General features: G+C 54.0%; 5 protein-coding genes across 5 annotated transcripts; 3 read left to right on the top strand and 2 right to left on the bottom strand.

Moving 5' to 3' along the window:
- Positions 1–179: 179 nt before the first annotated feature.
- On the top strand, positions 180–2158 carry BDP81DRAFT_373967 (Lactonase, 7-bladed beta-propeller-domain-containing protein). Its single transcript, XM_060586685.1, has 3 exons — positions 180–814; positions 1049–1523; positions 1772–2158. The coding sequence occupies exons 1-3, from the start codon at positions 426–428 to the stop codon at positions 2108–2110; spliced, it is 1203 nt and encodes a 400-aa protein (XP_060445997.1). The 5' UTR covers positions 180–425; the 3' UTR covers positions 2111–2158.
- Positions 2159–3338: 1180 nt separating this feature from the next.
- Positions 3339–6070, top strand: BDP81DRAFT_427377 (heterokaryon incompatibility protein-domain-containing protein). Its single transcript, XM_060590350.1, has one exon. It carries the CDS (start codon positions 3760–3762, stop codon positions 5962–5964), a length of 2205 nt encoding a protein of 734 aa, XP_060445996.1. The 5' UTR covers positions 3339–3759; the 3' UTR covers positions 5965–6070.
- A 1844-nt stretch (positions 6071–7914) lies between these two features.
- BDP81DRAFT_318295 (phosphatidylserine decarboxylase-domain-containing protein) lies at positions 7915–9351 on the bottom strand (the record flags this gene model as incomplete). The annotated part of the gene is made up of 1 exon (XM_060584347.1): positions 7915–9351. One exon carries the CDS (start codon positions 9349–9351, stop codon positions 7915–7917), a length of 1437 nt encoding a protein of 478 aa, XP_060445995.1.
- A 539-nt stretch (positions 9352–9890) lies between these two features.
- On the bottom strand, positions 9891–12008 carry BDP81DRAFT_460919 (uncharacterized protein; the record flags this gene model as incomplete). The annotated part of the gene is made up of 7 exons (XM_060593705.1): positions 9891–10065; positions 10164–10412; positions 10501–10777; positions 10826–11053; positions 11094–11406; positions 11466–11759; positions 11871–12008. The coding sequence occupies 7 exons, from the start codon at positions 12006–12008 to the stop codon at positions 9891–9893; spliced, it is 1674 nt and encodes a 557-aa protein (XP_060445994.1).
- A 1687-nt stretch (positions 12009–13695) lies between these two features.
- BDP81DRAFT_460918 (uncharacterized protein) lies at positions 13696–14439 on the top strand (the record flags this gene model as incomplete). The annotated part of the gene is made up of 2 exons (XM_060593704.1): positions 13696–13848; positions 14005–14439. The coding sequence occupies 2 exons, from the start codon at positions 13696–13698 to the stop codon at positions 14437–14439; spliced, it is 588 nt and encodes a 195-aa protein (XP_060445993.1).
- Positions 14440–14452: the final 13 nt, after the last annotated feature.

Here is a 14452-nt window from a genome sequence, read left to right as displayed (position 1 = left end):
CAATTGCGACTCTGAAGCTCGGAGCCATCCGAACGCATTCTTTGCCTTTTTTCGTCTGTATGTTAACAGGTTTCGGTTCCCCTCAGGTTCACGATCCTAGATGAAGGAGAGCTATTGCGAAGGCTTGGCAGACTAGGAAGTAGAAATTCTCATCGCTCTTTTCAGAAAAAAGACTTGGACCAAAAGAGTCCGAATCCACTCATTCTCATCCTTTCCATCGCCAACCTCGTTTGCAGTTAAATCGCCGCTTACCCACCTCTCAGTTGCGTTTGACCTGCCTGTTTTCTGCATCACCACATTCGCTCATTACACCAAAATCCACTCATTTTGTCCATCCTTTCCCATTCCTTCATTCACTTGAGCGCATTTATTTCTTCCCAGACTGCCCTTTTCCGCTTACAAAATCGGCTTCTAATCCATCCACCATGCGCACCTCACCCATGAAGAGCCTCTTGGCAGGTTCCGCCTTTCTAGCGGCCTCCTGCAACGCCGTCACTCTCTACGCAGCCGACTCGGGCGGAAATGTCACGACCCTCTCCCTCACCACCGGCGCCAACGCGAGCTTATCCGTCGCCTCCAAGTCGGCAGACTGTGAGGTCAACCCAGCCTGGCTCACGCTAGACTCGGCCAACCGGATCCTTTACTGCCTCGACCGGGGCTCCAACTCGGTTCCCAACGGCTCACTAAACTCCTTCTCCATTGGGGATGGAGGCGCCCTGACCCGCATCGCTCGCATCCCGGCGCCCGCCAGCGGTGTCGCTGGTGAGATTGTCACCACTGAGTCTGGTGCGCGCGGTTATGTTACTGCTTCATAGTAAGTTCCAAGCTGTCAACGTCGAAATAAGCACTGCAATTGTGTCCGTGTGTTGTTTGTTTTGGCGCTTCCGGTGGGATAGTTAAGCGTCCCTGGGAAAACTTCCGCAAGGCCCCCCACCGGCTACTCGAACTTTGACTCCCACCGGTTGCTCGCACTATGACCTGAAACTTAATCTGTACCTTAACGACATATTAAACAAAAAGTTTCAAGCTGACATGAAGTCTCAACTAGCAACAAGAGCGCAGTCTCCGTCATCGCCCTGGGCGAGAAGGGAGCTCTCCCGGGCACCGCGCCGCTCCAGGAGTTCTACCCAACCCTCGAGAAGCCCGGTCCGGTGACCGCCCGTCAGGACCTCAGCTACCTTCACCGCGTCATCATTGACCCCAAGAACCAATATGTCCTCCTCGCCGACCTCGGCGGTGACCGGGTCCGTGTCTACACCAAGGACCCGAACAGCGTCGCCCCGATCAAGGAGGTCGACGGCCTCGTCACCGGCCCCGGCGTCGGGCCCCGCCACGGCGTCTTCAAGACCATGGCCAACGGCGACGTCGTCTTCTTCTTCAACGGCGAGCTTGACCAGCTCATTTACTCGTACAAGGTCGAGTACAAGGAGACCGGCCTCGCCTTCACCAAGATCTCGTCCATTCCCTCCGTCAACGCCGACTACCCTGCCACCAAGGCCCCGACAAGCGAGATTGCCATCACTGTGAGTTTTTTTCCGTTCTTGGTCCCCATTTCCTATTTCAATTTTTATTTTTATTTTTCGAGAGAAGCGTCCCCCTGCACTGTCGCAGATCTTTTTCTAGGCTTTATTTCAATTCTGGGTCGGCCCCCACGGCCTCATGCATCTCCCAAATTAGGTCCTGCGGGCGCAGTCTGTATCCGGATTGATAATTATTACTCTATTGTGGGAACTTCTTGACTGACAAGGTTCTTTTTACCCAATTCACACAGCCCGACCACAAGTTCATCATCGTCTCCAACCGCGATGTCTCGTTTCGCGACTCCCCCGTCCTCGGCTCCGGCCCTTCGGACACAATGTCCACCTTCGTCATCAAGGACGACGGCTCCCTCGAGCTGGTGCAGCTCGCCCCCTCCGGCGGCTGGTCCCCCCGCCAGTTCTCCATTAACAAGGCCGGCGACCTCATCGCCGTCGGTCACCAGAACAACCGCACCGTCGTCATCTGGAAGCGCGAACTTGTCTCGGGCAAGATCATCACCGAAGCTGAGGGCGGCAAGGTTGGTCAGGTCACTCTCACTGGTGCTGTTGTCGCCACCATCTTTGATGAGTAGTGGGTGCGCCACAGCAATTGTTAAGAAAACATAGACCCAATGAAAAAAAGAAACAAATAAAAAATAACACTCAAGCTCCGTTTCGACGTCCTATCGTGATACTTTCGGCGATTCATGTATTCTGGGATCCGTAAGCACAATGACGGGAAAACTTTCGCCAGATTGGGAAATGCTACGATGATAGCTGTGGGAACCCGTCAAATTAGCTGTCGAGCCTCAACCCTTGTTAGAATGTCTATATTCTGGGGTTGGAAGCGCCTGCCGCAAAACTTGCCGCTGGGAGTACCTTACGACGTCTGTATCTCATCACAAAGTGAGATGCTCAGGTATACTCTTCATCTTATCACTTGGAAACCAGTTGGTTGGTTCGTCTATGACAATCTGAGAGTTGTCACTTCAATTGAGTTCAGGCAAATGGCAACTCTATTGCTTGCAGATGAACCACCAACCTGCGACTCATCACATATCTACACGAAGTATGGACGTATGACACTCACGCTCCGCAGCACTCTTAGAGTTTTCAAAGACGTTGGCAAATCAACTATTGCTTGGCGTAATCTTCAACAAGGTGATATGTGTTGTTCTGCTGCCCAAGACCATGATATACCATTTCGGGAGTTCCGACCTCATCTCGATTTGTTGGCTCATAACCAGCATGGCCGATTTCATCTCTTCAATATTTTGCAGCACCCAGCAGCCATGCTAACGGCCGTTTCTTTACCCTGAGCCTTCGGAATTCAGTTTTGAGGAATTTTCACACGACAACAAAGATCAAGGAGTAATACCCCCCGAACCAAGTTCCAATGTGTGAGGCTCCACGCGTCGCGATTAGGTGCTCTAGATGCGCACCACACAATTCAACTCACGGACTATTTGGGGCACCTACCTTGCTATGCTTTAAATTTTTTGTTGCAACTGCTTCCAATTGACAATGTGGACCACTTACAGCCTATGCACGGCGGCTAATTGGATGGATTCGGAATGCCATGCAGTAGCGCTTATGCATAGCTGTTTGGTTTCTACGAATAGGCATCGCCACTTCCTTCGTTTAGGGAACTAAACCAAGCGAATACTGATGCCTAACAGAGAAAATTTTGGGGGGTTGCTAGGGAAATTGGTCGCAAAACTCCTAATAACATGCAGTAAACGTCCTAGTAATCGGATCTATCCTCTCTGCTTAGGGCATGGTGCTGCTGGAACTTTATTGATTGACCGACTGAATTACCATGAGGAACCTTGTGAACTCATTGCGCAGAGATCTAGAAGATTGCTGGGAACTTGACGTTCCAGCCTACGAACACCCGCCCATCGACCGCGATACACAAGAGCATCGCTTCCTCATCCTTCATCCTTGTCCCGGCGACAAGGGCGATCCACAGAACCACGTGAGATGCAGCATAGAAGTGCGGCCGCTCGCCAATATCGGACCTTTCATCGCCGTCAGAGACAGTAGAGGATACCGGCTGCTACAGGATGCCATCGAGATCGACGGCAAAGGACTAGTAGTCCCGGCCTCGGTTGAGGTCTTTCTTAGGTACTTTCGTGGTCACCGTCTGCCCGTGACGCTATGGATCCGGCACATCTGCCTTCAGGAATTCTCCTCGCGGGAGGAGAAGAAGTGGTACTGGACCCGCGATTTTCTCGACTCAATGTACGCAAAGGCCACGCAGGTCGTGAGCATGACCGAGATCGTCACCGAGTTGATCGAGAGGGGTATAGTCGAAAGAAGAATGCAGGACAAGTACCGAGCATGGGACAAGACCTGGCATTATATTGGCGACGAATCGCAGCCGCCGCGAAAACTCACCTTGCCTACCGTCTATCCGATCAAGCTAGGAAAAAGCCCATCTAGCGTTGCGCCCAGTACGAACCACGACTACGTCCCGCTCGACACGCTCGTCGACGAGATCCGCATGCTCGTCGTCGCACCTTCAGAGGACCGCGATGCACAAGTAATCACCCATCTGGCCCACTGCCCCGTTGTGTGCGAGGTCGTCTACCACGCCTTGTCATACACTTGGGGAAATCCCGGTGATACGGTCGAGATCGTCGTCAACGGCCAGAAGATGCAGGTCCGACGGAACCTGGAGCAAGCCTTGCGTACCATACGGAGCGAGAAACTGGCGGTATCCATCTGGATTGATGCCGTATGCATCGACCAGCTCAACGTTGCCGAGCGCACCAGACAGGTGCCGCGCATGTTTGATATCTACGACCGCGCATCCCAAGTCATCTGCTACGTTGGCGAGCACAGCGATGAAACCGATAAGGCGCTGGAGTTCGTTTATCCGATGGACCAGCTCAAGATTGAGATGAACGAAAAGGGCGAGTATGACATTGGAAAGGGGGACGTCAAGATTGGTCCGGACATCTACCCCAGGCGCTGCGCGGCTTTGTACAGGTTCATGTGTCGTCCCTACTTCAGACGAGTTTGGGTCGTCCAAGAGGTTGCCATCTCGTCGGATCCCGCGGTAATAGTCGACAACCGAGAAGCCGTCGCTTTCGGATCCCTCGATGCCGCCGCGTACAATCTACAAGCCATGATAGCCTTCAACCCCGTTCTCAGAACGCAGATGATGAGCGCAGACCCGCAACTAGATCAGTTTGGTCTATCGTACGACGAGCTCATCTTCATTCGTAAGCTCTTTTACTTTAGGCATCTGATGGCTGGAGGCAGACTTTATGAGTCCCTCTTCCCTCCAAACGTGAGGGAGGATAGTCCCGGCTTTCTCGAGGCCGCCATCCTCACACGAGACTTTCAGGCTACTGATGGCAGGGACAAAATCTTCGCTCTGTGGAACTTGGCGAGGGATAAGAGGGGTCTACAATTCAAGATGGATTATAACAAAAGCCGCCAGCAGGTCTTCCTCGATTTCGCAACGGCCTGGGCCAGACAGCACGGGAGTCTTGATATCATCGCCGCCTCTGAGCCGTGGCATGATACAGATGGTTTTTACAACCACGTACCGTCGTGGTGTCCAGACTGGGCCGCCCCTGCAGCCACGAGCTGCCTGGTTCGTCGAGAGAGAATCCCCATGAGGCCCATGATGCGGATGGATGATCTGGACGGCGAGCTGTACTCGGCAGATGGAGGGATCGGGCAGCTTCGCAACTCGGAGGAGCTTTTCAGTTTCGCAGGGGACAACCTCAACTGCCGCGGTGTCATCCTAGACGAGATTGACGAAATCATCGAAGATCCCGGTGAGATCCCTTCGGGACACATATTCCAGCCGCCCGACCCCGACGCATTCTACAAGTTTCAAGAGTGGACGGCAGCCATACCAAAGATCTATCAAAACCGAGAAGACAACCCTTACAATGATCCGTTACAAGCAGCCATTGCCATGTTCCACGGCGACGTGACCTCGGCCTGGGAACGCTGCGACCAGGACCCGGAAAAGCTGGAAACCCTCGGCGCTCGCTATCACAAGACCAAGGAGCAGAACGAGTGGTATAACTATGACTGCATCACTGAAAATTCGCGCCATATCCCGACGCACGAGTGGCCTTTCAGCTATGAAGGGCGTCCGTGGTTCGATATCGTACAGTCGGTGCTTCGAGGGAGGGCGTTTTGTATCACGAAAAAGGGGTACATGGCCCTCTTGCCTTCGTATGTCTCTGGGAAGACTTCTGAGGAACCGTGGCTTTTGGCCGTGGTAGCGACGTGTTCTGTGCCGGTTTTGCTGCAAGAGGTCGACAGTGTAGATGGGCAGACTGTGTACAGGTTTGGTGGCACCTGTTTTGTCCAGGGATGGATGGAAGGAGAAATGTTGATGAAATCCGGAAACACGGAGTCACCGGCTGGGTCTTGGTTCACGGACGAGGCCAAGAGTCGTACATTGTGTATTCGTTGAGGTCTTGTCGTGTACTGAATGAGCCTTTGAAGCAACACAATGAAAAGTAGCGCGGCTGTCTAGAGCCCCTTTTCCCTTGCTGTGCCACATTATAAACCCCTGAAAACATCAACGGCGAGAGCTACGGCCATGCTTTGGTCTTTGCTGGTAACAAACAACCGGGTCTATTTACGTTGACGACCGTATTAGGTGTGCTAAACACGGAGCAAACTTCTAACGTAGACAGACTGACGCCCGCAGAAAAATATCACTTGCTTGATGAGAAGAGAAAGATTTCGAGATTTTGTCAAACCGAACATCATCAAAAGCCCGTTTGGCTTAGTACAAGGTAGAGACTTAAACATTGGTGGACACTTGGAGTTTTAGACGTGTAACTTTGAGACTTGACCTGCCAGGCTTGAAAACCCCTGGCAGATATCTATGGATCATCACCTTAAATCCCGATTAATGGGCACGGAAGGTGTTTGTAGGACCGATATCGAGGCCAATGTTCTGTGAACTCGGTCGTCCCGTTCGGTGGCGCCGCACCCTGCATAGCAAACATGTCAAAATTCGAAGCAATTCAGCAACAGTTTCAGGTGACAGCGAAACAAGGGGAAAGCGATTGAGATCCCTCGTTGGAGGACATGAAAGATTCCAAGTCGATGGGTCACTCCACCATAATCTACCTTGAGCAGCTCCCTCAAAGTTGAGAAGCACCATAAAAGCACACAACGTCCTCTCTTTTCGATAGCTGCAACATCGTCGCCAACGAATTCACTGTTCTATGACTATTACACCATCGTTTAATCACTCATTAATATATAAGAAATGCGTTGTACTTATCTTCTGCCATTACTTGCCACTTTCTCAGCCGTCAAGGTAAACGGATACCCCCCCCCCCCTAGTAACACAGAACGAGACGTCAACATCGTCAATCTAACAATGAACATTCCTAGGCGGCTTCAATAGATCCAAGAGCAACAGGTACTACAACCTTTTTCCCATCATGGGAAGTCGAGCCATTCCCAGGCGAGATAGTCCACCTCGATGGCACAATCGAGGAAGCCCTCGCCCAGCTCAAGCAAATCAACCCCGACTACAGACTTCCTGACGACGCTACCGATGTAGCCGGTCCGAGGGGCGAAAAATTCATACGGTCCGCGATCTCTTCGCTCCAACGACGAAGCGAACAAACCATTGTTGAAACCACCGTCACCAAGGACAATGTAACCTGCAACGATACCAAGCCCTCAAACGTCGCATCCATCGTCGCCGCTGGAGTGGCGCATCTCCGTCGGGTACCGGGCCAGCCCCAAGCAGGTCCCGGTCCGGAGAACTGCGGCCGGGTCAGCTGTAGCTACGGTACGGCCATTTGGTTTTGCAATAATGTGAGTTTGTCTGGAGTTTTTTGTCAAAACTTTCCTGACATTCGATCCCGTTGAATCTTGGTGGCTGACAGCACGCCGCCACGCGGGACATTCAGAACCCTTTTGCTATCAAACTTGATAGTTTCAAAGACATTGCGTCGATGGCGTCTCAACTTTCCAAGTTTTGCTCTGTGAACGGTTCAGAGGGTTTCAGCGGCAAGGCTTTCCATCCCACTGACAATTGGAGCGTTATGATTCGCGACTCGAAATGTTAGGTGCATACTTAGTATATGCGGACACATATGAGATGAGTGAGATTGTGGGCAGGCAAGAAGCGAGATGGATGGTGTCGTCACCTACGAGATTTGTTCTTCAGACGTACTATAGAAAATAGTATCAACCATGCGTAATTGTAAGACACTTCCAGCACGTTGCTTCTCTTCCGCACATTTTAGTAGTAGCAAGTTTCCCAATCCCAATCGGGTGCTAGAAAAAAATGCATTGAATCGTAGACTCGACATGATAGATTCATCTAGGCAGTCGTCTCGAATTTGCTCATACAGAATGTCTACCAATTCCAGCAGCTATTCGTTTCTGAAACTCATCCAACCACGGCGAGAGCACTTTTAACCCTATTGTTCGCCTCGTGGCCCATAGCCCAAGGAGGCCGGTTCCCAACAAACCTCAACTCAACACCCGGCCGGAACACCAAACAATGCGAACTCCCCCCAAAATGAAACATCCCAATCTCCTGCCCCTTCACCACATCCTCTCCAACCCGGACAGTCACCTCGCAGCTAGACACCTCCGTCATACCCACAAACACAATCGCCATCATCCCGATCCTCGGATTCGGCGCCTGGATATACACCACCGCCCGCGTCGCCACGGAGGCGGTATACGCCTGCGACGTACACGGCGCTTGCGGATCCGCGTCACCATCATCAGCACCATCGCCCCCAGTCATGGCTAAGCCCTGGTACCGATTCACGCTAAAGTACGTCCCCGGAATCATCTCGACCTCGACGATCCGCCCGCTCACGGGCGCGTGCCAGCGGTGGTAGCTGAAGGCGCTCAGGTAGGCCTGGTAGACTGTCCCACCGACGAACTGCGGCGCAAGAGGGTTGCCGTTGAGCATGTCGACGAGGGAGTATGGCTGGCCCTTAAGCGTGACGTCGGCGCGGAGAGCGATGTTGGATACGACTTGCAGCGGCGCCGATTCGCACGCGTTGACGATGACTGAGGTATTGTCGTCGACTTCGATGCCAAGGCTGTTGCTGCTGCTGCCGCCGTTCACGCTGAACGGTTTCTCGTCGTCATGGTCCGCGTCCTCGTCATCAGGGAACTCAACAGGCCGAACCCCCTCCCGAAACCGCCTCACAAAAAATGCATCCCACGACTCGAAACCAAGAGTCTCCGTATCCTCGGCATCAGGACAAACAAACAACTCCTGAAACCCCAACCCCTTCCTCTCCTCACCCTCCCCCACCGCTGCATTAGCCCTCTCCGCCATCACAACCTGCCCAGAAGCAGAAACCCACCCCCTCAAACACCCCCTCGACGCCCTCGAAGCAAGAAACCCGCCCCAAGCACCCAACACGCACCCCATCGCCTCATTCACCTCCCGCCTCCGAAAGAACTCATACCCGGCCGCCGTACCCATCGGCCAATTCAGCAGCGCGTTCATCGGCGCCGCCACGAAGCCCATGGCGTCCTCATTGCCTGGCCTGTCGAAGAACTGCGGCCCGGAGCGCATGATGACGTTGACGACCTGTAGGAATTGGCGAAAGGTTTGGATGGCGGGTTGTTCTGTTGGGTCGCGGGGGCGGAGGGCGGCGGCTTGGGTGAACATTTTGTCTGCTAGTGCGGTGAGGGATGGGTCGTTTTGGACTATGTTGCGGAGGTTGGCGAGGCTTGGGTTCAGGTCGTCGATGCTACTAGTGTTTGGGGTGGTGGTTGCTTCGTGGACTTTGTGGGCGAGCCATTTTTCAGGGGTCGAGACGTCTTGAAGGTATGGCGACTTGAGGCTGAGGTCCATGTCCTTCTTAGACTTGAAGCTGTTGAATAGATAGCATAGCATGTTGCAGTACGGTCTATGAGGATTTGCGCTTGGGACGTAGGCGATTTCAAAGGAAACAAATATGAGATTAGAATTTGCGCCGGTGAGGAGCATGGATCAGACAAGGTTATCAGATACAAGTATATATCGATTTTCTAACAGACAGCGAGCGTGTGCTCGTTCTGGAGACGATCCTCATAAGTAACATCTTGTGCTCTGGTGTCAATTTCTCAATGTCTCACAACCGACGAACGTATTGGTAGACAATTCGAGACAAAACCCACTTGTCTTACTGCGGGAAAGCAAGATGCCGCCCGATCCTCCAATCGGATCACAACCACAGTTATGAGCTGAGGCTGGGGTGTGACGATTTGCACAGCTATTGACATTTCTGGTGCCAACTTTCAGGCCGGTGAAGTAACGCCTCAATGTAGCTTCCAATTCCCTCCCTTCACCGCCGTGACGGTTGAGCGGTCACCTCTCTCCATACGAACATACAACGGGCCGTTCCGTGAGACTCAGTGCTCACAAAAGTTCCACTCCCCATTCGTCATCGTCCTCATCCCAACCTCGGCAATCGTCGTCCTCTCCTTCAACACATCAGCCCGTATCCTCTTCGCCTCTTCAATCCCAATCGGGAAATCCATATTATCAAACACCATCTCCGTAACCTCGGGCGGCAGCGGCCCCAGCCTGTCCCCCGGCGTGGCCCCTTCCTTCCACCACCCCATCTGCTGCGGCGGCACGTTGGCCGTTCCAATGAAAGGGATCCTCGGGTCCACGAGAAGAACAGCGCGAGGATCTTGCGGTGGCCCGCCTTCGTCTTGTCTTCGAGCTCGAACGGCGCCACGCAGTGCTGGTAGACGTTGGGGAACGCGAGGAGCCTGTCCTCGCGCGTGAGCACGCTGCCGAGGTGCTGGTTCGTGTCCGCGTGGGAGTTGATCGCGAACGTCCGGTCGATGCTGTAGTGATCGCTCTGCTCGTAATTCAGCTCCCCCATGAGCTCTTCTTTATCGGCGACGGTGCGGAACACGAGGTGGCTGTCGGTGATGTTTTCGTTGTCGTAGTAGGTAGTAGAGCGCCGTGGCGGCGATGTGCTCGTTCAGCTGGCCCCCAATGTGCCAGGACCCGCCGTCGTACGTAGGCTTCTCGGGCGTGAGGTGGATGTTGGCGAGCTTGACAATAACCTGGATGCGGTCGGCGTGGTTGAAGAAGCCCGAGGTGAGGTTGACGTCCTTGGGCTGGAGCTCCATGGGCTTGTACTCGGGGACGGGCGGCTTCTCGATGGGGTGGGTGGCCGAGTACCAGATCTTGTCTCTTCTCTCGACTTCGCGGCTGGGCTCCTCGTCGCTATCGTAGACGGCGTCGTCGATATCATCCTCGTCACGCTCGTCTTCGTCTGGGTCTAGTGGGCGGTTTGGGGGACAGCAGTATGAGGCACAATTTACCAGACACTTCCTCCTGGCTGATTCACAGGGGATGCGGAGGGTCTCGTAGTCTTCGTGCCATCTGTAGATCAGATCCCACATGGGCAAAGATTTCTCGAGCACCTTTTCGATCGTGGTGTAGAGGCCGGCATGGTGCTGCGGGTGCAGGTTGTTGATGTAGCTCATAATCTTTGGTTTCCCCTCCTCGATATCAATGTCGCACGGGAGCCACTGAAACTTGACGGACCACAGCCCTTCGGATGAGTCTTCGGCATTCTTAGGAGCGGCAATGACGTCTCCCGTGCCCGCATGCCGCCAGAGTGTCCTTTAGCAGGATACGCTTATCGGAGACGATGCGAGACTTGCCAAAGACAAGAGGCCAGAGAGAAGGGTGGACAAGGTCCAAGACCTTGCCGTCGCTGCCGGGATGCCAGTCCTTTTCGTTTTCAGGGACGTTTTCAAGAGCAGCTACGCCCTTTCGAAGTTCCTCTTTTACCTCTGGGGTGATTGCGTTGTCAGACCTGATGACGACGGACGAGGCATCGAAGACGGGGATCAAGCCAGTAGCCTCATACAGCTTAGCCTTCTCACGAAGCTCAGCGAGAGCCTGCGTCACCAGTTAGGAGCCTATTACCAACAGGGAGCCAGGTGAATCCAGGCACTTACAGACTTGAACAGATCTTCGTCAAAATAAGCATACTTGAGACCCACGGCTTTCCAATCCACAGCCATGACCTCCTGCTTCCACTTGGCGACAATCTCTTCATTAAAGACCTTGACATGCCAATTAGGCATGTTCGTGATCTTCTCAACGAACCACAAGATGGCGATCTCCGCCCACGTCAGGGTCGCTGCCTTCCACTCCTGAACGGCGCAAGGGAACGCGGCATCGTCATCGGGCATGTCCCGGAAGTTTTTACCGAAACCTGGACGGATCAGGGGGGCAATCTCGCCGTCGTTCTTCATTCCTGATCAGTCGTTGCTGCTTGTTATGCAGAGAGGTAGTGTTGGATGAGGAGGTCTTATATAGGCATGGAGGTCGTCCATCGTGTCCGCGCGGTCTAGTATAACGGCTTCGGGCACATCCTTTCCGAACTCGCTCTTGACCCATTCGGCACCGCGAGGGAGGCTCGGAGTGACGTGGCCAGGTAGGCTGTACGCCCACTTGGAGAGGGTGAGCCGCTCGTGGACAGTCAACGTGGACGACATATCGGCTGCTGTCGATTCCCTTTGCGGTGAATTGAGGCCAAGTTTGAATTGAAGCGATGAGAACGACCTCGATCGAATGTCCGGTCGCAGCAATGCAAAAGATGGAGATGATGGGATTGCAGAACAACTTTGGCTGTTGTTGTAGTGCGGATGAATCTCGAGCTTTTGTACATTGGTTGAAGGGTCACCGTAAGGATCGCCAAGAGGGATGGATTCAGGGGTCGAAAGCCCGATTATGGGACAGTTGTGGTTCAAATTAGGCTGCGACCGCGTCCCGACGGCAAACTTCAGCTGAGGATGGCGCCAAATGGTTGGCAGAAGCTTAACCGGGAAAACGCGAGGTTGTCACGGGGTCACGTTTGCTTGTAAGTCCTCCCTTTGCCTATGGCTGGGTGTTGGTGTTGCCTGCTGCTGCCTGTGATGGTGGGGGTGGGGACCCGGGGAACCGCGGGCCCGCGGAATCGACCAACTTTCAGCGAGCTGTGCTAACGTGGCGGACCAATTGAAAACAGTCGATGCATCCATTCAATGCCGTAAGGAGACCTGCCACAGCTTGGTCTCCTCTCCTCTCCTCTCCTCTCCTCACTCCGACAGTGTATGAGTTAACAGTGCAGTGCAAATCTGCCCCCGCATGCCGCATAGGCTAGAAAGCACGTGATGAGCGCAGACACCCGGTACGTAGTCGGGCCGAGGGGCCGGATGCGGGATGGGACCCGCTACGGTGTACGGAGTACAGTCGGGTGTGGCGGATGGGGGCACCGGCCCGGAGCGGAGCTTCACCAGACGGACAATATCGGAGGCCGATTCTTACGAATGGAACTGGAGGTTGGAAACCGCGCGCGGTCACAGGTGCAAGGGTAAACGAGAGCGATGGGTGGATTCACCCCCAGCGCCATAGAGCGAGTCGCGCAATGTGACTGCCGCACCGCCGCCGCTTTCAAAGAGCTGAGTAAGGAGGGTAAGAGGGCCACCAACCAATCTGAGAACGCCGAAATGAAATCTCTTCAAACCCATGGGTCGCAATCGCGGAATGGGACACAGGTATGGAGACTTGACTACGGTGAATATCGATCGTGAAGTCTCAATTTTCTAATGTTTTTTCTTCCAGACGAAATGTCAAGTGTAAGGTAGGTTGGTTGAGGCGGCATGATGAAGTCTCGAGAGCGAGATCCCGAGATGGGGCTTCCAGCGAGCGCGCGCCACAAGTCTCGTCTCCATCTTTCCAAGTCGCCAACGCGGAAAGCTGGCGGGCCAATCCAACAAGCCCCAAATCCAAAGCACCGTCAGCCGCGCGGTGTACTTGCAGGGGCTCCTTTCTCTAAATCCATCTGTAAACAGTTTAGCCTACCCGCCGCGGGCAATTCCTACATGCCTAGCACATCGCTCGGATGATGGAGGGGCGGCGCGCGCGCGCATGATCCTGGGATAAAACCTCTAGAAACATGCCCCCTCCCCCTCCGTGGAATAAAGCAGGAAAGAAACTTCTTGTGAACTGCAAGTGTTTCTCCAAAACACTATGAAAGCAACAGTTTCTGCGAGCAGTGTCTTATCGCAAAGTACCCGCGCCCGCGCAGTTCATCTCATCTCCAGACCCCGTCGTCATCCCAACCCGGCTCAGAGCCCGCGTTGCTGCGTATTCGCAAACACTCAATTCCCAGGGCTTCGGAATATCCGTACCTTCAACATCATGTCCTCCAGCGCGGCCGAAGAACCACAGACAACGCCGGCGGCGGTGACACCGTCGACGGAGGAGACTACGCCGGCCAAGCCTGAATTACCCCCTCTGACCCCGGCCGAGTTCAGGGTCTACAACCAAATGGCAGAAAAGATGAACTACTTTGTAAGAAACTCACTCCCAACACATCGCGCCACTCATCACTCCCAAACCTCACCTCTCTCACCTCTCTCACCGCCCTCAACCCTCCCCATTCCGAAATCGAACGAGACCAGATTAAGATGATACGCACCCTGCTCAAAAACTGACCAAAAACAAAAGCACAACCACTTCCGCCACCAATGGACCCTCCTCCACACAGCAGCAACAACAAACCGCCGCCCCCAAAACATGTCCCTCAAACAATTCCTCGACACGGGCCTCCAGTTCACCCGCCACCTCACAGCCCACCACGGCATCGAAGAAGCCCACGTCTTCCCCGTGCTCGCCCGCCGCATGCCCGAGTTCCGCGGCGGCCGCGGCGGCGAGCTGCTCAAGCAGCACAAGCAGATCCACGACGGCATGGACAAGTTCGAGGCCTACCTCCGCGCCTGCCGCGACCGCGAGACGGAGCTCGAGCTGGGCGTCTTGAAAGAGAAGATGGATAGTTGGGGCGAGGTGCTCTGGACGCATCTTGATCAGGAGGTGGAGACGTTGGGGGCGGAGAATATGAGGAAGTATTGGACGATGGAGGAGGTTAGGAGGATGCCGATGTAGACGTCACATAAAC

This window comes from Colletotrichum phormii (assembly GCF_030913505.1).
Source record: "Colletotrichum phormii strain CBS 102054 chromosome Unknown BDP81scaffold_9, whole genome shotgun sequence".
In the NCBI taxonomy this organism is placed as follows: domain Eukaryota; kingdom Fungi; phylum Ascomycota; class Sordariomycetes; order Glomerellales; family Glomerellaceae; genus Colletotrichum; species Colletotrichum phormii.
Note: the sequence above shows the minus strand (reverse complement) of the source record. Positions and strands in the feature narration are given on the sequence as shown.